At 48.9% G+C, this 23,626-nt stretch overlaps 1 protein-coding gene across 2 annotated transcripts in view; it reads left to right on the top strand.

Annotated features, from left to right (window-relative positions):
• The window catches only part of MYO5B (myosin VB), an 81,799-nt gene that overhangs the window by 36,080 nt on the left and 22,093 nt on the right, over positions 1–23,626 (top strand). For both annotated transcript variants that reach the window (XM_082075253.1, XM_082075252.1), the window contains exons 9-19: positions 1,421–1,530; positions 2,215–2,480; positions 6,937–7,018; positions 7,833–7,973; positions 11,190–11,312; positions 12,612–12,695; positions 13,408–13,557; positions 14,108–14,205; positions 16,265–16,351; positions 21,262–21,373; positions 22,282–22,493. In XM_082075253.1, the coding sequence (XP_081931379.1) occupies positions 1,421–1,530; positions 2,215–2,480; positions 6,937–7,018; positions 7,833–7,973; positions 11,190–11,312; positions 12,612–12,695; positions 13,408–13,557; positions 14,108–14,205; positions 16,265–16,351; positions 21,262–21,373; positions 22,282–22,493 (1,465 nt within the window). The remainder of the gene's footprint in view (positions 1–1,420; positions 1,531–2,214; positions 2,481–6,936; positions 7,019–7,832; positions 7,974–11,189; positions 11,313–12,611; positions 12,696–13,407; positions 13,558–14,107; positions 14,206–16,264; positions 16,352–21,261; positions 21,374–22,281; positions 22,494–23,626) is intronic.

Here is a 23,626-nt window from a genome sequence, read left to right as displayed (position 1 = left end):
GCCACCAAGATGCTGAAGGGAGTGGAGCATCTCCCGTGTGAGGAAAGGCTGAGGGAGCTGGGGCTCTGGAGCTGGACAAGAGGACACTGAGGGGGGACTCATTCATGTTTACAGATCTATAAAGGGTGAGTGTCAGGAGGATGGAGCCAGGCTCTTCTGGGTGACAGCCAGTGACAGGACAAGAGATAATGGGTGCAAACTGGAACACAGGAGGTTCCACTTAAATTTGAGAAGAAACTTGTTTGGGGTGAGGGTGGCAGAGCCTGGCCCAGGCTGCCCAGGGGGTTGTGGAGTCTCCTTCTGTGCAGACATTCCAACCCGCCTGGACACCTTCCTGTGGAACCTCATCTGGGTGTTCCTGCTCCATGGGGGGATTGCACTGGATGAGCTTTCCAGGTCCCTTCCAACCCCTGACATTCTGGGATTCTGTGAAATGGAGGACACCAAATTTCAATTCAGAGAAACCCAAATAAATCGTTCTGGAGTCAAAGCTGCTCTGCAGCTTCCACTTGCTATTTCTTACCCTATTTCCAGGCTCTCACTGTACAGTTCAGTCTGTATTCAGGTTGAGGGTGATGTCACTTCTCGGACCATCGCAGGATTGTACCGAGCAGCTGATTCCTGAGCCGAGGGTCTTGTCTTCACCCTCCTCCTGTCCAGCTTGTGCGACTTATATCTCTTAATTACTCAGAAAATATATGATGCCTCTTGTTGCTCCAAATTGCCCACGGGACTGTAGCCCCCAGGGGACCTTGTCCCCATCCCTTTGCCACACGAGGTGTCACTTTGGTCCCTTTCTCTGCCTCCCCCAACTCTGCTTGTGTTCAGGGCCTGGTGAAATTACTCCTACACTCTCCTGCCTTATTATGTGTAACGAGAAGTCAGATTTATCTGCAAATCCCCACCCTAGGCAGGCTTAACTCCAAGTAAGAATGCCAAGTACCAGAGTGTTGCTCCTTTTAGTAACCTTGAAACGTTTCTCACTGTGCTGATAACAGAAAAGTCCCGAGAGAGCGAGCGAGAGAAAGAGAAAGAGAAGCTCCTGATAATTCAAAACCCAGCAGGTGCTGTCTCAGACCTTGGGTGGATAATTAGGACACTAGAACTGAACATAAAACAGGCCCAGAAACCCAACAGGGATGAAAAAATGCAAGATATGGCAAGAAAACTTTGTGCAGCGTTTTCTCTATAGTGTGAAACCCACACATGATAAAACGCCTTTGATACAACCATTAGGGGTAAAGAAAGAACATGAGGAGCTCCCGTTGCCGTCACATTTGAGCGATGACTTAACGACGAATTGATTGGGAGCGGTCTGCTAATTCTCGACAGGAAGGAAACCAAACCAGCGTTTTTTGAATAAACCAAAACCCACCGTTTGTTTTCCGGTGCCACAATCAGCTGTCGATTGTTCCCATAGGTGTGAAGGAGTCTCACCAGACGACCATTTTCCGGATCATCGCTGCCATTCTTCACCTCGGCAACTTGGAAATCCAAGGGGAACGGGACGGCGATGCCTGTAGCGTCTCGGTAGGTCGGCAGCAAGAGCTTTGCATGCTCATATATGGATATATCGAGCAGATCCTTTGGTAGAAAACCCTTTCCCTCCTCGTTTTCTTTTCTATTTTTCCAAACACATCATAATTTCATCCTAAATCATCTTTAAATCTTCCAGTGATCTGTTGAGTTCTGTAACGCACTGGAGAAAAGGAAGTTCAGATTTCATTTAATTGATTCTGCAAAACACAAACCCTTCCGTTAATGCGCGTTTTGCAACTTCACTATTCAAAATGGGGTCGGTTTGTAAAAGGCCGGTGGAACGGCGTACCCGGAGCTTTAATTGAGGGTTAATTAAGGTTGCTCGGAAGGAGCGTGCGGTTGCAGCTCAAGGAGGAGTAAAGTGGAGACAATCACTGTGGAAATCTGGTTTTTGATGAGGTTTAAGACCTCATTTAAAAGCATTTAAGACTCACTTAAGAGCAGAGAAAAACCACAGGTTGTCCCACCACGTAGAGCTCCGCGTGAGCCGTGTCCTCCGCGTCCACGAAGACCAACGCAACTGGACGAGCCCTCATCGCGTCTCCGTCCTTACGCATTATTTCCCTAAATAATCATTAAATACTAATTCCATGCACTGATTTGACGATTCGCTGTTAAAACTCCACTTCTGCAGTGTTGCCAACCTGCTGATTTGACCTCTCGTTCCCCCTCCAGAGCGAGGACGAGCACTTGGCCAACTTTTGCGCTTTGCTGGGCCTGGAGCATGGCCAGATGCAGCACTGGCTTTGCCATCGCAAGCTCGTCACCACGGCCGAGACCTACGTGAAGAACATGTCCGTGCAGCAGGTGCTCAACGCCCGCGACGCCTTGGCCAAGCACATCTACGCTCAGCTCTTCAACTGGATCGTGCAGCACATCAACAAGGCCCTACACACCACCGTCAAGCAGCACTCCTTCATCGGCGTGCTCGATATCTACGGGTAGGCGCGATTTTCTGCTTTTAGCTCTGGTTAATTAGGCCTTCCTGATTTATCTCACCCTCAAATGTGGTCCTCAGACCCTCAGCCGTGGCCCTGAGACTCTCAGGCATCATCCTCAGAACCTCACCCATGGTCCTCAGAACCTCACCCATGGTCCTCAGACCCTCAGCCATGGCCCTGAGACCCTCAGCCATCATCCTCAGAACTTTGCCCGTGGCCCCGAGACCCTCAAACGTGGTCCTCAGACCCTCAGCCATGGTCCTGAGACCCTCACCCATGGCCCTAGGACCCTCAACTATCGTCCTCAGAACCTTGCCTGTGGCCCCTCAAACGTGGTGCTCAGAACCTCAGCCATGGTCCTAGAACCCTCACCCATGGCCCTAGGACCCTCAACTATCATCCTCAGAACCTTGCCCGTGGCCCCAAGACCCTCAAACATGGTCCTGAGACCCTCACCCATGGCCCTAGGACCCTCAACCATCGTCCTCAGAACCTTGCCTGTGGCCCCAAGACCCTCAAACGTGGTCCTCAGAACCTTGCCTGTGGCCCCTCAAACGTGGTGCTCAGAACCTCACCCATGGTCCTAGAACCCTCACCCATGGCCCTAGGACCCTCAACTATCATCCTCAGAACCTTGCCCGTGGCCCCAAGACCCTCAAACGTGGTCCTGAGACCCTCACCCATGGCCCTAGGACCCTCAACCATCGTCCTCAGAACCTTGCCCGTGGCCCCAAGACCCTCACCCATGGTCCTAGGACCCTCACCCGTGGCCCTAGGACCCTCAACTATCGTCCTCAGAACCTTGCCTGTGGCCCCAAGACCCTCAAACGTGGTCCTCAGAACCTCAGCCATGCTCCTCATACCCTCACCCATGGCCCTGAGACCCTCAACTATCGTCCTCAGAACCTTGCCCATGGCCCCAAGACCCTCAAACGTGGTCCTCAGACCCTCACCCATGGTCCTAGGAGCCTCACCCATGGCCCTAGGACCCTCAACCATCGTCCTCAGAACCTTGCCCGTGGCCCCAAGTCCCTCAAACGTGGTCCTCAGACCCTTACTCATGGTCCTCAGAACCTCACCCATGGTCCTGGGACCCTCACCCATGGTCCTCAGAACCTCAACCATGGTCCTGAGACCCTCACCCATGGTCTTGAGACCCTCACCCATGGCCCTGAGGTTCTCAATGCAGAAAGCTGGACCTCCGAGTTACAAAACCAACCGCGGTCTTTCCAAAATCAGAATCAAAGGAGACTTGAGGATAACGCTCATGAAAGATTAAGCTTGAAAACCTGTTAGTGTGGAAGAAAAACCTTCCTTAGCCGCGCGTCTCCTGTGCGTCGCGTCCCGCCGATGCTTTTACAGCGCCGGTGTCACCCCGGGGTACGATATTTGGGGTTATTTTCTCCATAGAGACCTGCAGATCCCATGGCAAGAAGTAGATTTGCAGAGGGTGTCCCCGTGGGTGGGATTTCTGCAGACAGAATTAGGTTTATCTCCTAATTCCCAACCTTTCGTCCTTATTCCTCTGCTGGTTTTGGGGTGAGAGAGCAAAGTATTAAAAACCTTTCTGTATTAATTAAAAGCGCATCATTTGCTTTAGCAGCAATACCCATCCGAATAGCGGATTCATGCGGCGTCCCTGAAATCAACGGGGACGATTTTTCCCTCTGCTTGCCGTGTGAAGTGTGAACACCCAAGTGACCGGCTGTATGCTGGACTTATTTATGAACTTTAAATATTTTAGCATCGGTAGATGTAGGAGATACCAGTCGTGCGGCAGAACGGGGAACGGGAGCAAAGCCAAAGCGCAGCGTTCGTCCCGCAATATCGGCTCGTCAGAGCTGTCCCCGAGCCGGGTTGATGCGATTACGTGAATATATTTAATTCTTGCACCAGGATATAGGCGCTGAAACCAATAGAGCAAACCAGCCGTCGGTTTGCGCTCCATCAATTAACAAATTGCGCTGGTGGAGTTGTTTAATTAACGACTTGGTGAAATCTTCCTTGGAGTTGATGTTGTGTGGCTGCTCAGCCCCCGGCTGAGGGTTCGTAAATCACATCTGGTGGCTCCCGAGTGGAAAAAGAGTTTCCCCTCCCGTATCTTTTCCTCTCGTCGTGTTTTCCGTCTCTGTTTTAATTAAGTCTTTTCTTGCCCCGTTGCTCCCGTGATGAACCTGCAGGAATTATTGCCAAGGAAATCACGTCCCTTTAGTTGCGGAGAGCTGACGATGAGCGGAGCTTAAAGATGGTGTTATCCTTATATGTTCAAAAGGGAAAGCCAGAGTGGTGGAGAAAGAGAGTAGTCTATATATATGGAAGGAGAGACAAAGAAATGGGAGAAGAGAGAAGGAAAGAGCAGAGAGAAAGGAAAGAGTGAGGGATCCAGTCTGTTATGGCCCCGCGGTGTGGATGACAGGACTTGTGCGATGACGTGTGGCCTCTTGGTCCCATGGCGAGGGTGCCGGGGTCAGGATGGCTGGTTCAGAGGGAGGGTCCTCAGGGTGCTGGGTTCCCTTGGTGAGGCCGAGCTGGTGTTCCCTTTGGTGAGACTGGTAGGCTGGTATTCCCTACCCCTGCTCTTTTGGGTGAGCTTTTTATAGCTCCCAGAGTAGGGGAAAGTCTGGGGGGGCGGAAAGTGGTGATTGTGAAAGATCGACAAGTCCTGGGCCATGTCAAAGGGTCTCAGCTTTTCCCCTTTGTTTGCCGAGCTGGGCATATCAGGAGATGGGGCTCTGTGCCCTCCAGCACATCCTCCATCTCCCATCGGTCAGCCGGCCTGAGCTGTGGCTCGTTAGCTTGTCGTTGATATGTAGATCACAGTTCCCCTTGCTCTCAATGTGATATCTCTTGGCTGAACTAGTTTCACAGAATCCAGAATGTCAGGGGTTGGAAGGGCCCTGGAAAGCTCATCCAGTGCAATCCCCCCATGGAGCAGGAACACCCAGCTGAGGTTCCACAGGAAGGTGTCCAGGCGGGTTGGAATGTCTGCACAGAAGGAGACTCCACAACCCCCCTGGGCAGCCTGGGCCAGGCTCTGGCACCATCACCGGGAAGAAGTTTCTTCTCATATTTAAGTGGAACCTTTTGTGTTCCAGTTTGCGCCCATTACCCCTTGTCCTATCTCTGGTTGTCACCCAGAAGAGCCTGGCTCCATCCTCCTGACACTCACCCTTTATATATCTGTAAACATGACTGAGTCCCCCCTCAGTGTCCTCTTGTCCAGCTCCAGAGCCCCAGCTCCCTCAGCCTTTCCTCACACGGGAGATGCTCCACTCCCTGCAGCATCTTGGTGGCTGCGCTGGACTCTCTCCAGCAGTTCCCTGTCCTGCTGGAACTGAGGGGCCACAACTGGACACAAGATTCCAGGTGTGGTCTCCCCAGGGCAGAGCAGAGGGGCAGGAGAACCTCTCGGACCTACTGACCACCCCCTTCTAACCCACCCCAGGTCCCATTGGCTTCCTGGCCACAAGGGCCCAGTGCTGGCTCATGGTCACCCTGCTGGCCCCAGGACCCCCAGGTCCCTTTCCCCTACGCTGCTCTCTAACAGCTCATTCCCCAACTGACACTGGAACCTGGGGCTGTTCCTGCCCACATTCAAGACTCTACACTTGCCCTTGTTCTATTTCATTCCATTTTCCCGCCCAGCTCTCCAGCCTGTCCAGGTCTCTGATGGCAGCACAGCCTCTGGCGTGTCAGCCACTCCTCCCAGTTTCAATACTCAACAGTTGTGTTGAAGATCACAAAGCTCAATTTCTGACATGGGGAGGGATAAGAGAGCTGATGCTCGGTTTTTTCAGGGATGGATAAAAGCACAAAAGTGCCTCTTTTTCCCCTTTTTTCCATTTTCCTTCTCCCGAGGGCTGAGTTATTTTTATGGTGAACGCTTGGTGATACCTGAGGAACAGCTGCATCGTGTGGAGAACAGCCAGCTGGTCCTCAGAAAGTGCTAGAAATACTCATTTTGGGGTAAAACCAACAAGTTTCATGTGTTTAATACTTTATACTGTTCTGCCACCTCCTCCTGTGCTATCAGGGATAAAATACAGAAGCTATAATGAATTTAATACCTTTTTTTATTCCGCGTTAAAAATACCACATCGGGTCTTTCGGGGCAGCTCCTGTTTCTCCATCACCTTCGCGGCGAATCTATTTGGATTTAATATTTCATAATATTTTTTTCCCTGAGAGAGGCTGTTACATTTCTTATCTTGGCGCTTCCACCTGATGGGCAGGAAGCTGCAGTCACACCGAATATCTCAACCGTGCGTAGAAGGGACATTTTGAATCCCCGGCGTCTTAGGGAGACATTTTGTGGAATGAGGAATAAAGTGTAGATTTGGGATGGAAAAAATGCAAAGAAACAGTTGAATCACCGGTGTTCCCCATCACTGTGGTGCTAAAAGTAGATTTCTTCTTGGCGATGGAGCTTAATGCTGATTTATTCCTTGCTTTGCAGGTTTGAAACGTTTGAAGTGAACAGCTTCGAGCAGTTTTGCATCAACTACGCCAACGAAAAGCTCCAGCAGCAGTTTAACTCGGTAAGGTCAGCTTGGAAACAGCCAAGTACCGCGGGGTAGTTTGAAACCAGATCAAACGCCTCGACGCGAACGTTTGGGGTCTATCTAATGCTGCTAAAACGAAAAGCGAATTATGGATCGTATTTGCGCTATTCGTATCTCGCTTAGGATGTCCAGCTAGCGCTTCCGAAGCTTAGAAATTCAAACTCTGAGGTGACGTTTGAAGAGGTTTTCAAAAGCCATCTTTGAAGAAGCATTTTTTAATACGCTTAGAGTAGCTCTGAAATAGATACAATTTATCCACTTGGACAGAGGTCTGAGATATATAAGCTGTGCAAAGATGATTTTTATTCAAGTTTTTAATAAGAATCTACAATAGAAAGATGATGTTGATATCCTTTGTGGACTGATGGGTGCTCTTTGTGAACCTCCCGACTCGTCAGCTTGCTGCAGGTCACTACTTTAATTAGCAAAACACTAATAAAGGAGAGACAGAGGGCAGTTTTCCCAGCCTTAGAGATATAAATATCATGTCCACTTCAATATTTGGCTCCAGCTTAAACGGAGTGACAGCTTCAGTCATTTTCTGGTTGAAAGTCATAAAACCTTCTATTTTTATTTCTCTCCTGCTTGGTTTCTTAGTGTGATGCTTCTTATTTTCCTCACTGGAAGGCAGATTGTGCTTGCACGTGAGGGCACCAAAAGCTTCTTACAGCTTCGGGATGTGCCGAGGGAACGTTCTGGATGCGCCCAGGGAATATTCAGCTCCGGTGTGAACGGGGGCACGTCAGGTTCAGGTGCCGGTCGATAACTCATCTGTTCTTTCCCCTCTCAGCACGTGTTTAAGCTGGAACAAGAAGAGTACATGAAGGAGGGAATCCCTTGGACTCTCATTGATTTCTACGATAACCAGCCCTGCATAGACCTTATAGAGGCAAAACTTGGGATCTTGGACCTGCTGGATGAAGAGTGCAAGGTAAAAAGCCTTTTCACAAAGATGTTTTGGTTTTAGACGAGTTTAAAGAACGGGTTTTAACCTGTGGTAGCTTGCAGGAGGGTAACTATCTCCTTTCATGTGCGTCTGTCGGTGTTTTATTTGCTTCAGGACCTTTCAGAACCTCCTTGGTAGATATTTGCTACCAGCTTGGCTACCCGGTGTCACCAGAGCTCGCGTTTCTGGCCCGGGTGCACATAGGGATGGTCGTTGCTTGCGACTTTTGATTCCTTCAATCTTATCCAGGAGCTGGAGTTCCTCCCCAAAATGGCAGCCCTGGGGGCACCAGAGTCACCTCACGGCTCAAAATGGCGGCACCAGAGTCACCTCAGGGCTCAAAATGGCGGCACCAGAATCACCTCAGGGCTCAAAATGGCGGCCCTGGGGGCACCAGAGTCACCTCAGGGCTCAAAATGGCGGCACCAGAGTCACCTCAGGGCTCAAAATGGTGGCCCTGGGGGCAACAGAATCACCTCAGGGCTCAAAATGGTGGCACCAGAATCACCTCAGGGCTCAAAATGGCAGCACTGGGGGCACCAGAATCACCTCGGGGCTCAAAATGGTGGCCAGAGGGGTGGCGGGATCACCTCCCAAGAAAGGCCTTGAGGTGCTGGAGCGAGTTGAGAGAAGGGAACGGAGCTGGGGAAGGGGCTGGAGCACAAGTGTGATGGGAGCGGCTGAGGGACCTGGGGGGTTCAGCTGGAGAACAGGAGCTGAGGGGACACAGGGACACAAAGAAACGGCCTCAAGTTGCGCCGGGGAGGTTGAGGTTGGATGTGGGGAACAATTTCTTCCCCAAAGGGCTGTGGGGCATTGGAACAGGCTGCCCAGGGCAGTGCTGGAGTCACCATCCCTGGAGGGGTTGAAAATACACACAGATGAGGTTCTTAGTGACATCGGTCAGTGCCAGGGGTGGGTTAATGGTTGGACTCAATGATCTTGAGGGTCTTTTCCAACCAAAATGATTCTACAATTCAGTGATCAGAGGGAAAGGTTTGGAATCCTTTTCTCAGAGCACTGTCCCTGTTGGGCTTTCAGGCTGACCTGTCCTTGTCGGGGACATCTGCCACCTGTCAAGCGGCTGCTCTCCTCCAAGTGACAGGGCACAACCAGACTGACCCAACCCACACGTCCCACCAGCTCAGCCCTCCCTGGGATACGGACACTTTGCCCTTTTCAAATCCGATCTCGAGAAGACTCCTTCAAAATGATAACGAATTAAACTTGATTTGATGACATTCAAATAGCGTCTTAGGCAGTGCTGTCTCAGGAGGTCAGACTAGACTATCAGCTTGATATTCAGCACTGTTTCATTTAGTCTCCGCTAAGTTCTTCAGGCTCAAACCATCTCCTTGGGGGTCATGAAGACCATAAGGAAACAGCAACTTTGCCGTAGATCTGCCTGCTACTCCTTTTTTCATCCATACTTCTTTTTGACCAAAAGAAATGGAACACAAGATCTATCCCCCCCACATCAAACGCCAATTGTCTGCGTATTTACCTGTCAGTAGGGAACGCCGTCATTAATCACAGGCCCTTATTACAAGCCCTGTAATCGGCTCTTTTATAATAACCTGCAAGCGTTCTCCAGCTTTATGAACATTTGGGCAAAACCTGTCAACTAAAAGCACCGGTTTATGGATGAAAACCTTCATCCCCGCGTCACTGGCAGCAGTGTTCGGCCTCTTGGGGAGAACCAGCCGCGCGACCACAATGGGATAATTGCGAGTTGTCTCGTTAGCACGCACAACGGCGGAAAATAAATATATTCCGGGACTGAAACGGCATCGAGGGGGGTCCTGGTAACATAATGAAACATTAGCGCAAATGCAGAGGGTTTGGCGCTAATGTTCTCGCTTCGCAGTATGGAGTTTTATATTTTTAATCTTTAATGTGAGGTTGAGGAGGGGGTGGTTGGGTAAATGTCAAAGCCGTTCGGCTAACGAAGGTCACGGATCTTGAGTCTTGCCGCTGTTCAGAGAAGGGGGCTGGACGGGATTGAAATGGGAATTGGCAATAAAATAGAGTCTTGAGTTGAGATTGGAGTTTTAAGGACTAAACCTGTCTCATGAAAGCAAGCGATAAAACCCCTAACTCTGAAAGAAAAAGATGACTTTAGGATTTGGTTGAGTTTGGGGGTTTTTAAACAGCTTTGAGGTCCCACGAGTTGGAAGCTATTGTAGAATTTTTAAGGTTGGAGGGAGCTTGTGGAGGTGATTTTGTCCAACCCCCAGTTATGTCCCTGGTCTGCCCAGTAGGACTCGTCATCTCCATAGGATTGTGACCTTATGTCCTTCGGAGTCCTCCAAGTGACTCTTCCCCATTTCCCGCACTGGAGCGTCACCCGCCCAGCTCTGGAGCTTTTAGAACCTCTTTGTTTTGCTTGGACGTAAAAAGATGCCAGAGGAACAGCAAGAGTTGGTGTCCCATGGCCAGAAACCAAGGTCACCACGATGGGCGCGACGTTGACGTGCTCTAGCACAAACCGATGAGCCTGAAGAAGAGGGGACGGAGTCACCGCGGGGCCAACAGTGTTGGTGGGAAGTACTTTGGGCTAAGAGCAGAGCCCTTGAGGAGAACAAGACCAATGGAGAATCCATCGGGAGAGATGGGCAATGAGGAGGGTGCTTGTCCTCTGAAAATCGGGTTGTTGGAAGTTGGGAGGGCGAGTGGAAGACGATTTGGATGTCTGGGGTGGCCTGAGGGTGTGGTTGGTCTTATCATGGTGGGAATGACTTTGGTGGAGCGGACAGAAGACCTTGAGGTTGGAGGGAAGACATGAAGAGCTCTGAAGAGGAGGAGCCACTTGGGGTTGATACTTTTGCAAGAGAAATTCTAGAATCACGGAACCGTTTTGGTTGGAAAAGTCCTTTTATGTGCCAAATACATTTTTTAACCCTATTTAGAAGATGCTCATTAACCTTTCTGGTTGATTAATCCTTCTGTCAAGTGCCAAGAACGTTCACGTCCACTCCTCGCAGACCTGTTTGCCATCCCGCTTGTCTTTCTGCATCTCCGTGACGCTATATTGCATTAATTTAAGAAGTTTACAGTTATTTAGAACTAGAATTGGAGGAGCTGGAATTTATTTTGCAAATATTCCTGTAGCCTGAACTCCAAGAAATCCCCCAAGGGCTCCAAAATCTCTCTGTATAGCCGGCCATGACTTTATTTTCGCTCTGTTTTCTCCCCGTCCAGGTTCCCAAAGGCACCGACCAGAATTGGGCGCAGAAGCTCTATGACCGGCACGGCGCCTGCCAACACTTCCAGAAACCCCGCATGTCCAACACGTCCTTCATCGTCCTCCACTTCGCCGACAAGGTAAGAAAACCAAAGAAACACGATGAGAAATTAATTTATAGCCCCACGAGGCGCTTTTTGGTGGTAGGGATGGCTGGTTGACCGTCATCTTGGTTGGACAATCAGATCTAGATCAGCTTGGACAACTTCAGCCTCCAAACTCACAGAATCCCAGAATGTCAGGGATTGGAAGGGACCTGGAAAGCTCATCCAGTGCAATCCCCCCATGGAGCAGGAACACCCAGATGAGGTTCCACAGGAAGGTGTCCAGGCGGGTTGGAATGTCTGCACAGAAGGAGACTCCACAACCCCCTGGGCAGCCTGGGCCAGGCTCTGCCACCCTCACCAGGAAGATGTTTCTTCTCAAATTTAAGTGGAACCTCTCGTGTTCCAGTTTGAACCCATTGCCCCTTGTCCTATCACTGGTTGTCACCCAGAAGAGCCTGGCTCCATCCTCCTGACACTCCCCCTTTCCATATTGATCCCCATGAATGAGTCCCCCCTCAGTGTCCTCTTGTCCAGCTCCAGAGCCCCAGCTCCCTCAGCCTTTCCTCACACGGGAGATGCTCCACTCCCTGCAGCATCTTGGTGGCTGCGCTGGACTCTCTGCAGCAGTTCCCTGTCCTGCTGGAACTGAGGGGCCACAACTGGACACAAGATTCCAGGTGTGGTCTCCCCAGGGCAGAGCAGAGGGGCAGGAGAACCTCTCGGACCTACTGACCACCCCCTTCTAACCCACCCCAGGTCCCATTGGCTTCCTGGCCACAAGGGCCCAGTGCTGGCTCATGGTCACCCTGCTGGCCCCAGGACCCCCAGGTCCCTTTCCCCTACGCTGCTCTCTAACAGCTCATTCCCCAACTTACACTGGAACCTGGGGCTGTTCCTGCCCACATTCAAGACTCTACACTTGCCCTTGTTCTATTTCATTCCATTTTCCCGCCCAGCTCTCCAGCCTGTCCAGGTCTCTGATGGCAGCACAGCCTCTGCCGTGTCAGCCACTCCTCCCAGCTTGGTGTCACCAGCAAACTTGCTGACAGTCACTCTATTCCCTTGGCCAAATCCTTGATGAATATATTGAACAGTCCCGGCCCCAGCACTGCCCCTGAGGCCCTGCACTGGATACAGGATCAACTGGACTCTGCCCATTGACCACGACTCTCTGGCTTCTTCCCTTCAGCCAGCTCACACTCCACCTCACTAGTCGTTCCGCTTCTTCCCCCCACTTTGGTGTCTCAGGTGATGATGGGGAGCGATGGACCAAAACCCCTTGTCCCTGTGTGGTTGGACTTAATCTGAGCTTCTTCATTTGCTTTGTCCCAGGTGGAATATCAAAGCGAGGGATTCCTGGAAAAAAACAGGGACACGGTGTATGAGGAACAGATCAACATCCTCAAAGCCAGCAAGGTAAACCCAGCGAATCGGGAGATAATCGACTTAAAATAAAGAATATAAACCACTGGAAATCTGGCATGAGCTTAGAAACATTCCAGCTGCTCTTAGAGCTATTTTACACCATTTCCAATCCATAATCTTAACAAATCAACACATATTGGCGATCGCTCTTGCTCCTGTATTACCCGATTTTGCGCCATGTACATTTTCTCTCCCAAATATTGTAAAAACAACTTGCTGCTCGAGAGCTTGTTGGGGAATCCTTGGAATCGGCCGTTAGGTCTTGTGGTGGCTCCATAGGTGACACCAAAATGTGCGTTTGTGACCTAGATGAGCAAAAACTTGGGAGTTGATGTTGTTTGAATCAAGAGAAGCAATTTGAACGCTGATTGAAAGCGTACGGGTGTGCTGTTGATTATTACGATTAATGCATCAGTGGTTTTGACTTTGCTGGTTGGGCAGGAGGAATCTGTCCTTCTCTCTTATCCATAAAATAGATCCAGGGCTGCTACGTGGTCCCGTTTTTTCAAGGTTTGATGAACTAGAAAACACAACGGCGAATGGTCCTGCTGATGTGGTTACGTAGGCAATGCTTCTTGCTTTCGCTTTATTGCCTTTTTGACCCTTTCTGCTTTAAAATGGGGGGGAAAAAGCCACCAGAGCAACGTGACTTGGGTGGGTTGGCTAAACAAAGAGCTGCTCAGGTGTTGGGTTTTGGTTTCAGTATCAAATGGTCGCTGAGTTATTCCAAGATGAGAAGGACGCTGCACCCACCGCTTCTGTGGCAAAGGGAACAACCAAAATCAGCGTCCGTTCTGCCAGACCCGCCATCAAAGCTGCCAACAAGGAGCACAAGAAAACAGTGGGACACCAGGTAACGTACGATATGAGCGGAATGGGACAGGGAAATCCAGATGTTTTTACAGTTCAGATCTCGTTTCTTCAGCTTGAAGCACAGGTTGGGGGGTAAAAGTGAAGGAGACCCTCCCATGACCTTTGTTGAGGATGGGAACAGTTTGGCCGTTGCGTTTCAAGCCTCAACTGATGAAAGCCCTGAGCAAACGCTTATTGCTCTTGTACCTTATTGACCTGGAAGCCCTGAACCCACCAGTGTCTTCTCTGAATTGCTCCCGCAAGTAACAAGCGATAGGATGAGAGGAAACGGCCTCAAGTTGCACCAGAAGAGGTTGAGGTTGGATTTTTGGGAACCCCACCATCCCTGGAGGGGTTGAAAATACACACAGACGAGGTTCTCAGGGACATGGGATGGGTTAATGGTTGGACTCCATGATCTTGAGGGGCTTTTCCAACCAAAACGATTTGGTGATTGATGTGCTGGGCTGACACCGCAGGTGGCTTCTTGCCCTTCCTGCCAACTTGGGGTGCGTTGACCCATCACCTCCATCTCTCCTTTTGTCTTTCAGTTCCGCAACTCGTTGCATTTGCTCATGGAGACTCTGAACGCCACCACCCCGCACTACGTGCGCTGCATCAAGCCCAACGACGAGAAGCTCCCGTTTAAGTAAGTGGGATTTCGGCCGACTAAACGTGTTCAGCATTACAGCCAGAGCGTGCTTTGGACTTTTCCTCTTGCTCCAAGACATTGTGATGCCGTTTCCGTAACCAGAAGGTTCCTCATAGTTTGCTGGAGTTGCTTCTCTTGGGTTTAATAATGTGGTTTTTGTGTCCGTGAAATGAAGATTAACGCAGGTCATAGTAATTCATAGATTCTCTGCTAATACTGAGCATCCTTACTTTGTGCAGTTTCATCTTAGAGTTGCTTTGATTTAAATGGTTGATAGCACAGTGAAAAGTAGCAGAGAAGGAAATGAAAACCCAAAATGTCTTGGTGCTTCCAAAATAAATGTGGGAAAAGTAAAGACGTGACTTGTATCAACTTTCCAGGTTTCCAGGTGAGCGAATGGCTGAAGGAAAAAGCCAATTTGGATCTTTCTCTAGTTTAGAGGCGTATCGTAGGCTTTGAATTGTAGGTGTTACCCTTGTTTAGCCTCTTAGACAAGGTATTTTTATCCAATTTTGTTCCTTTTAAGTTCAAAAATGCTTAGCTCTTCATATGCCTTTAACATGACAATTCAATTCTTCACGTGATGCTCAAGTCTCAGTGAATATCGTTTGCTAACCATACGCACACCTGCTTGTCAAGGTGCAGTAATTAGCTAAACGAACTCATTTGTACTTCTGGGTAGCACATACCAGGAGGATAATTGTGCTTGTGTCACAGTCTGAGTGACGCTTCCCATCGTCAGAGTTGTTAAAAACTCCGGATTTTGGGAAACCAAAATAGGCACAGGAATGATGTAGGCGTAGGATGTTGGACTAGAGACTTTCCAAGGTTTCTTGCTCCCTGAATTACTCTCATTCCTGCTTTTCATCTTGGTGCAAATGTAAGGACTTTTTCTTTAGAAGGTGAGGAACGTCAGAACTTCTAGCCTGGAGGAAACGTTGGCACCACACCATTAAATTTGCTGCGTCTGAGCTTGATCCCTGATGGAGAAGACTTCAAAGAGAGAGGAATGCCCGACTTCTGCTTATACCTTTGGCAATTTTCCTTCCAAATTCTGTTGGTCTCTTCCCCCAAGTAGCAAGTGACAGGACAAGAGGAAACGGCCTCAAGTTGCACCAGGGGAGGTTGAGGTTGGATCTGGGGAACAATTTCTTCCCCAAAGGGCTGTGGGGCATTGGAACAGGCTGCCCAGGGCAGTGCTGGAGTCACCATCCCTGGAGGGGTTGAAAAGGCGTTTAGACGAGGTTCTTAGTGACGTGGTTTAGTGCTAGAGTTAGGTTATGGTTGGACTCGATGATCCTGAGGGTCTCTTCCGACTGGAATGATTTTATGATTCTGTGATCTACGGACATCAACGTTGATGGACTTCAGGATCTACGGACGCCAATGTTAACAGACTTCAGGATCTACAGACATCAACGCTGATGGACTTCAGGATCTACGGACGCCAATGTTAACAGACTTCAGGATCTACAGACATAAATGCTGATGGACTTCAGGATCTACGGGCGCCAATGTTAATGGACTTCAGGATCTACGGACGCCAGTGTTAACGGACTTCAAGATCTATGGACATCAGCATTGACGGACTTCAGGATCTACAGACGCCAGTGTTAGTGGACTTAAAGATCTACAGGCATCAACGTTAGTGGACTGAAAGATCTACGGACGTCAACGTTAGTGGACTTAAAGATCTACGGATGTCAATGTTAGTGGACTTAAAGATCTACGGACGTCAACGTTAGTGGACTCCTAGGATCTATGGACGTCAACCTTGATGGACATCAACATCTTTTGAGTCCGAGCTTCATCCAGCAACCTTGTCCATTGTCCAATGTCTCATGCTGGAGAGCTGGGACCTCTTTGTGCGTTCGGTGTTGGGATGGAAGGAGGTAAAAGTGACGGGAGATGCTGCTACTTGTGCTCTGGGCAAAGAGAAATTGATCCAAAAGTGGGATCATGCCAGGACGCCAACATCTATGTTCTCGTGGATGCTTTAGGTGATGATGTGGGTTGCTCCTCGCTGTGTTAATCTCTGTCTTAAATCTAATCGCAGGTTCGATCCCAAGAGAGCGGTTCAGCAGCTGAGAGCTTGTGGAGTACTGGAGACCATCCGCATCAGCGCCGCTGGCTTCCCCTCCAGGTACCGTGTTGTACGGTTGTGCTGTACGGTTGTGCTGTATGGTTCGCTTTCTGTTGTTATTTGGCTTCTAACACCTGCTACAATAGTCATTTCAGCCCCAAAAAATTCATTACGCTTGCGGAGAAGGAAAATAAAGGTTGGGAATTATCGTGGGCTTTAGCGCCGCACGTGCAAAGCGTATGAGGCTTCCTCTTCCATCTTAAAACAGGAAAGGTTGTGGGCGGCGTGGCTAATCGCGATACAAAATTCCAAAGAGGTGTTTTAAGGCCAGAAAACAATCTATAAATAAGCCCTGAAGATGACAAGGGCAAATAATTGGAAAAATGTGTTGAGTGCGTTTTAGCGCCAAGCAGCTTTGTGTTAACGTCAGCACGGCCATCAGGCTTTTTGTAGGAGCAAAGGGGGTTATAAATACACTCGGTGAAGAGTTGTGATGCTGAACACCATGAGCTTTGGGGTTTTTTGGGCAGAAATGTGCTGCTTATCGGTTCCTCTTATCTCCCCCAAAGCTGCAAAGAGCCTTGGAGAAAACCAAGACAAATATATTCATCAAGGATTTGGCCGAGGGAATAGAGTGACTGTCAGCAAGTTTGCTGGTGACACCAAGCTGGGAGGAGTGGCTGACACGGCAGAGGCTGTGCTGCCATCAGAGACCTGGACAGGCTGGAGAGCTGGGCGGGAAAATGGAATGAAATAGAACAAGGGCAAGTGTAGAGTCTTGAATGTGGGCAGGAACAGCCCCAGGTTCAGTGTAAGTTGGGGAATGAGCTGTTAGAGAGCAGCGTAGGGGAAAGGGACCTGGGGGTCCTGGGGCCAGCAGGGTGACCATGAGCCAGCACTGGGCCCTTGTGGCCAGGAAGCCAATGGTACCTGGGGTGGGTTAGAAGGGGGTGGTCAGTAGGTCCGAGAGGTTCTCCTGCCCCTCTGCTCTGCCCTGGGGAGACCACACCTGGAATCTTGTGTCCAGTTGTGGCCCCTCAGTTCCAGCAGGACAGGGAACTGCTGGAGAGAGTCCAGCGCAGCCACCAAGATGCTGCAGGGAGTGGAGCATCTCCCGGGTGAGGAAAGGCTGAGGGAGCTGGGGCTCTGGAGCTGGACAAGAGGACACTGAGGGGGGACTCATTCATGTTTACAGATCTATAAAGGGGGAGTGTCAGGAGGATGGAGCCAGGCTCTTCTCAGTGACAACCAACAGTAGGACAAGGGGTAATGGGTACAAACTGGAACACAAGAGGTTCCAATTCAATTTGAGAAGAGACTTCTTCTCAGTGAGGGTGGCAGAGCCTGGCCCAGGCTGCCCAGGGGGGTTGTGGAGTCTCCTTCTGTGCAGACATTCCAACCCGCCTGGACACCTTCCTGTGGAACCTCATCTGGGTGTTCCTGCTCCATGGGGGGATTGCACTGGATGAGCTTTCCAGGGCCCTTCCAACCCCTGTCATTCTGGGTTTCTGTGATTCTGTGATAATTGATCTCTAAGGCAGGGGGGGAAATTAAAAACTAGCCCATGGGTCGATGTATAATTAGGATTTGGGGAGGGGGAACGGAGGGAAGAAACCACCGGAGACCCACCAAGATCTATTTACAGCAAATAATCGACTGCCATGAAGAGCGTTCCATCCTGAAAGATCTCAAAAAGCGATGTGACGAGCTCCTTTTTTCCCCAAAAAGGATGGTCGTTGCTTGAAATTTAAACCCTATACATTTAAACCACTTAAAATAGTACCAGAAAACTTGATCTTTGGGAGTTTATCTTCACTTGTGTGAAGATAACTTAGGATTTACATCTATTTTCCAACGTGCTGTCCCAAGCGCTCTCTGGATAAAGCCACATTTGGTTGGTCTTTCACCTTTTTTCATCATCATCACTTTATGGCTTGAAGAATTAAATGTTTTAAGGCTTCGATAATTATTTTACCATTGCCATAAGAAAAATATGAAGTTTTAATACATTTTTTTAGTGCTCTATGTATGACAAGATATATTCCCGCTGTGAGTTGAAGCGCTGGCTCCATCTGCCTTTATTTTCTCATTTCCATGGTCCTCTGCGTGAGTAAATTGAAAATAGATCATTTAATTTGAAACGTTATGCAGCAATTAAGAAATAGATTTATTAGCATGTGTATAAGTGACTGCGATGAATGGACCATCTGAAATGTGTAGATAGTAAATTGATCATTGATGTCTCCGTTATAAAGCACGGAGGATGTTATAAAACCATTCGTCTCTGTAGAAACTGGCCACGTAACGATGAGTCTGTAGCAAATTAATTAGCACAGATCTCCGTTAAAGAATTTCACGCCAAATCTTGGCTTAAATATTCATACACCTGCCCCCCAAACAGACTTTGGCCGCTATAGAAAGATCCATATAGTCCATCTCTTTACTGCTTAAAATATTGATCCTTTCAGGGGTTGATACCACTTGGAGTTTTGTGTAAAGCCTCCAAATCTTGGGTTTTAAACCACAAATAGAAGGTTTAATTTCCGGGATGTCTTATGGCTTCTTCCCTCCATCTAATTCTTGTAGTTGACAAAGAAATTGGGGGGTTGACCAAGTCGCCAAGCTCTTGAGCATCTTAGGCTCAAGCCTAAGAAGGGGTTTTGCCACAGATTCAAGTTGGTTTTCTTTGTCCTTCCATTCCTTTTATTGCTTTTAGTGACCTGCACTGATTTCAGACTAAAATTTCCATGCTTGAAGTGGGTTGTGCTTGATCTCAGCTTTCCAATTTCATTTAATACCCATCAACAAGTTGAACTGAGGTATCATCTTTAATTGTTCCTTTCTCTTGGGGGATCTTGTAACGGCATCTCCAAACCCCCCCCGACGCAGCTAATTAAATGAAACCGGTGAAACTCCTGATGAACCAGCTGAGACCCATCCTTGCAGAGCTTTTATCTTGATATTCCGGGGACGATAATCCAAGTGGTTGTGATCTCAGGGCTGTCACCTCCTATTAAATCACAGTGAGCGGCCGCGGCGAAACGATGTCGTGCCGTTAAAGATGGGCTGGAATGGAAACGAGCGGAAAAATCACCCTGTAAAGCGAGAGCAACGGGCTGGGAAGAAAGATCGTTAATGCGGTGATTTATGATTGATTTTGAAGGCATTTCTGCAGGTATCTGGCTCTTCATCTGGGGGTTCTCCCCAGGAAAATGATGGATTTGGGGGTTTTCCACCCAGCTCTTGCTTACACGTTGTCTCATCGCCATCCGCTCTTTGCCGGAGGAGCCCATGGGATAATTTCTTCCTCTAAAAAGCTGCGGTTAATTAATATCAACCCCTAAACGGACTCTGGGAATGTTCTCACCTTCTCTTTTCTCCTCTCCAAGCAATCCCTGGCTTAAATAAGACCCGAACCAGGCGGGAGGTCCCAAGCGCCGCAGGCTCCGTCGTTCTGTCGCTTTTGATTTAGAGCCGTGTGAAGCCTCAAACGTGCTTCAAATGGAAACGGGTTTTCTCTGCGCAAAGGGAAAGGATCAAAGCGCAAGATGGGAAACGTAATATGAAAATGGAGGCGTTGAGAAAGCAAGTTTAAGCTTAAGCCCGACATAACACGAACCTGTCGTTTTGTGTGATCTTTGCGTTCGCTTTTCACAGAATCAAGAACGTCAGGGGTTGGAAGGGCCCTGGAAAGCTCATCCAGTGCAATCCCCCCATGGAGCAGGAACACCCAGATGAGGTTCCACAGGAAGGTGTCCAGGCGGGTTGGAATGTCTGCACAGAAGGAGACTCCACAACCCCCTGGGCAGCCTGGGCCAGGCTCTGCCACCCTCACCCCAAACAAGTTTCTTCTCAAATTTAAGTGGAACCTTTTGTGTTCCAGTTTGTACCCATTACCCCTTGTCCTACTGTTGGTTGTCACCAAGAAGAGCCTGGCTCCATCCTCCTGACACTCACCCTTTATAGATCTGTAAACATGAATGAGTCCCCCCTCAGTGTCCTCTTGTCCAGCTCCAGAGCCCCAGCTCCCTCAGCCTTTCCTCACACGGGAGATGCTCCACTCCCTCCAGCATCTTGGTGGCTGCGCTGGACTCTCTCCAGCAGTTCCCTGTCCTGCTGGAACTGAGGGGCCACAACTGGACACAAGATTCCAGGTGTGGTCTCCCCAGGGCAGAGCAGAGGGGCAGGAGAACCTCTCGGACCTACTGACCACCCCCTTCTAACCCACCCCAGGTCCCATTGGCTTCCTGGCCACAAGGGCCCAGTGCTGGCTCATGGTCACCCTGCTGGCCCCAGGACCCCCAGGTCCCTTTCCCCTACGCTGCTCTCTAACAGCTCATTCCCCAACTTACACTGAACCTGGGGCTGTTCCTGCCCACATTCAAGACTCTACACTTGCCCTTGTTCTATTTCATTCCATTTTCCCGCCCAGCTCTCCAGCCTGTCCAGGTCTCTGATGGCAGCACAGCCTCTGGCGTGTCAGCCACTCCTCCCAGCTTGGTGTCACCAGCAAACTTGCTGACAGTCACTCTATTCCCTCGGCCAAATCCTTGATGAATATATTGAACAGTCCCGGCCCCAGCACTGCCCCTGAGGCCCTGTACTGGATACAGGATCAACTGGACTCTGCCCATTGACCACGACTCTCTGGCTTCTTCCCTCCAGCCCGTTTGCAGTGCTGTACCTCACCCCAGAGAGAGCTCCGCATAGCACGTATCTTATTTTTATTAGTGATAATCTGATATTTTTGATCATTTAAGGGTGGGAGTAGCGTTGACTGTCCGGCCCCACGACAAACTTGTGTAGATAGGGATTAAAATTCACTATTACTTGAAGCGATGCAAAACTTGCACGTTTCAAAATAAGCGTTATATTGCTGATATACCCACCTCATCGATGACTCCAAACGCTTTATTTTAAAGAAATACCACCCAGCGCGCAGGTTAATCCTCTGTATGCTTCACTTTCAGGTGGTCCTACCACGACTTTTTCAATAGGTATCGCGTTCTGATGAAGAAGAGGGACCTCTCCAAGAATGACAAGAAGCAGATTTGCCAGACCCTGTTGGAAGATCTCATTCAGGTGAGCCGGGACCAAACCTTTGGCGCCGCTTTTTGAAAGCGCAAAAGCTCGTGGCTTTGATACAAATCAAATCGCTGCTTCGCCCGCTGCTCGTTCAGATGCTTATTACACTTTATTTCCCAAATGAGATAACGAGAACAAACGTGATGTGGAATCTCTCGATTGCTGAACGTGCTGTTTTAATACTGGTGGAGTCCGGGGGTTTTTATCACTGATTATACATGAAAAATGGGTTATATCCAAAAAAACTCATCCCCCCAACCCCTCCTGCGTTTTGGTTGGAGTGTATTTGAGAGGTCAAGCTTTGGGTGCTGTGTACAACACCATGTACCTTAATCAAAGTCAGTTCTTTCACCCCATCATTAAATATCTCATTGCACAAATGAGAAAAACACAATAATTTCCGTATCGTGATGTATGGGAGACTTTTAATGGCCACTAATACGTAGAAAAAGCACTTTTCCCCCTTATGTATAAGCGAATAAGCATTGTCGCACCTCTTACCAAAACTATAGAATTGTATGCATTATTTTTAAGTTACAAGTGTGCACGCAAATGTTTCTTCTTGTCTATTGCGGAGCCCAGAACTTGCACATCATCTTAAGCCGGGCTTTAATTTTTGATCCTTGTTTTCCTCGTAGGATTTTGAGGAATTGGGTTATTTACTCAATTGGGTTTTTTACTCCTTACATACCGAGCGTTTGTCTCGGCTGCGGAGCCATTTGTAGTATGGTATATAGAAGCTCAGATTTGGAGTCTAATAATATCCTCATCACGCAATTAACGTGAGCTGATAAACTTGATCCAAAGCGGGGTTTTGATCTGTAGCTACTGAGCAGCATAGACTGAAACGAACCGAAATAATGTTCGCCTTAATTAAATGTAGTTTCCTTTATGCTTTTGAAAAGGATCCAGACAAGTTCCAGTTTGGACGTACCAAGATCTTTTTCCGTGCAGGCCAAGTGGCATATCTGGAGAAACTACGGGCAGATAAGTTCAGAGCTGCCACAATCATGATTCAGAAGACGGTTCGGGGTTGGCTGCAGAGGCTCAAGTACAAAAGGCTTCGCCGAGCCGCCGTCGTCCTCCAACGCTACGCGCGGGGGCACCGGGCACGGAGGTGGGTCCTGTTCCCCATCTATTCCGTCTCGTAGGCCTTAAACTTCATATTGTAAGATCATTTTGGTTGGAAAAGACCTTGGAGGTCGTCGAGTCCAGGAAAAGACCTTGGAGGTCATCAAGTCCAACCATTCGCCCAATGCTGCCAAGTCCAACTCTAAACCACGTCCCTAAGAACCTCATCTCTGCCTAAACTCGGGGGTTTCATAGCAACAAGACCTGTTTTGTGCACTATGGTGCTCAAGTCAAGACTTATTTCCCAGCCCCTCTCCCCAGCCTTTTATTCGGGGGCAAGAGAACAAAGTTCTTTGTCTCAAACTGATTCTATATCTCCATGGATTTAATTCTTAGGTTCAGGGTTAGAGCGTAGGCAGTTAGGCTGCAATCAAATGCCTAAAGTATATATAAATTTAGGTGAAAATGCTTCACATAACCACTGTTTTACTGGCAAAAGGCGCTTGGATCGGCTTTGCTAGTCGCTATGTGCTCCTTTTCTGCAGAGCGCAGGTTTGTGCCTCCGTGGTATCCAAGGGGAGCTCTCAACATTGATTTACTGTATCCTTTGTAATCAGAAAAATCACTTCAAACTTCCTCTTTAATAAGCTCTGGCTCAATGGGTCCTAATAAGAAATCGTTGGCCTTGACGAAGAGAATATATAAGCCAATCCAATATGGCTTTTGATACACTTTTCACATAATAAAGAAGTGGATCAAATATCTATATAATCCCTCATGCTGAGAGCAATAAACGGATCATAAATGCAGCAAAACAAGCTCATTATCCAATTAAATAGCGCTTTTACGGGCGTTCATTAACCTGCGGAACAGCAAATTGAACGCGACGTCAGTCGGAGAACGGGAGTGACATGGCACCGGGTTGCCCGCATCCCTCTTTGTTTCCTCGCCGTCAACCGCGAGCGTTGCCAAACCAGCGCACGCCGCTTTAAATGGCAAATCCATTTGCTGCCGTTGTCACCGAGTCGCTCGATATATAGTTGGGGAAGTGACGGAGCCAACGCGGGACGTTGATTGGCTCCAGTACCTAAAGTGAAGAGTTCAAACCAAGGGGAAAAGCTGGAAAATATTTGTTTTTAATGCCGTTTAGGAATAACAAAGCGTTGCGTACGTGTTCTC

The sequence above is a fragment of the Streptopelia decaocto genome, assembly GCF_964273445.1.
Source record: "Streptopelia decaocto genome assembly, chromosome: Z".
NCBI classification, from domain to species: Eukaryota; Metazoa; Chordata; class Aves; order Columbiformes; family Columbidae; genus Streptopelia; species Streptopelia decaocto.
Note: the sequence above shows the minus strand (reverse complement) of the source record. Positions and strands in the feature narration are given on the sequence as shown.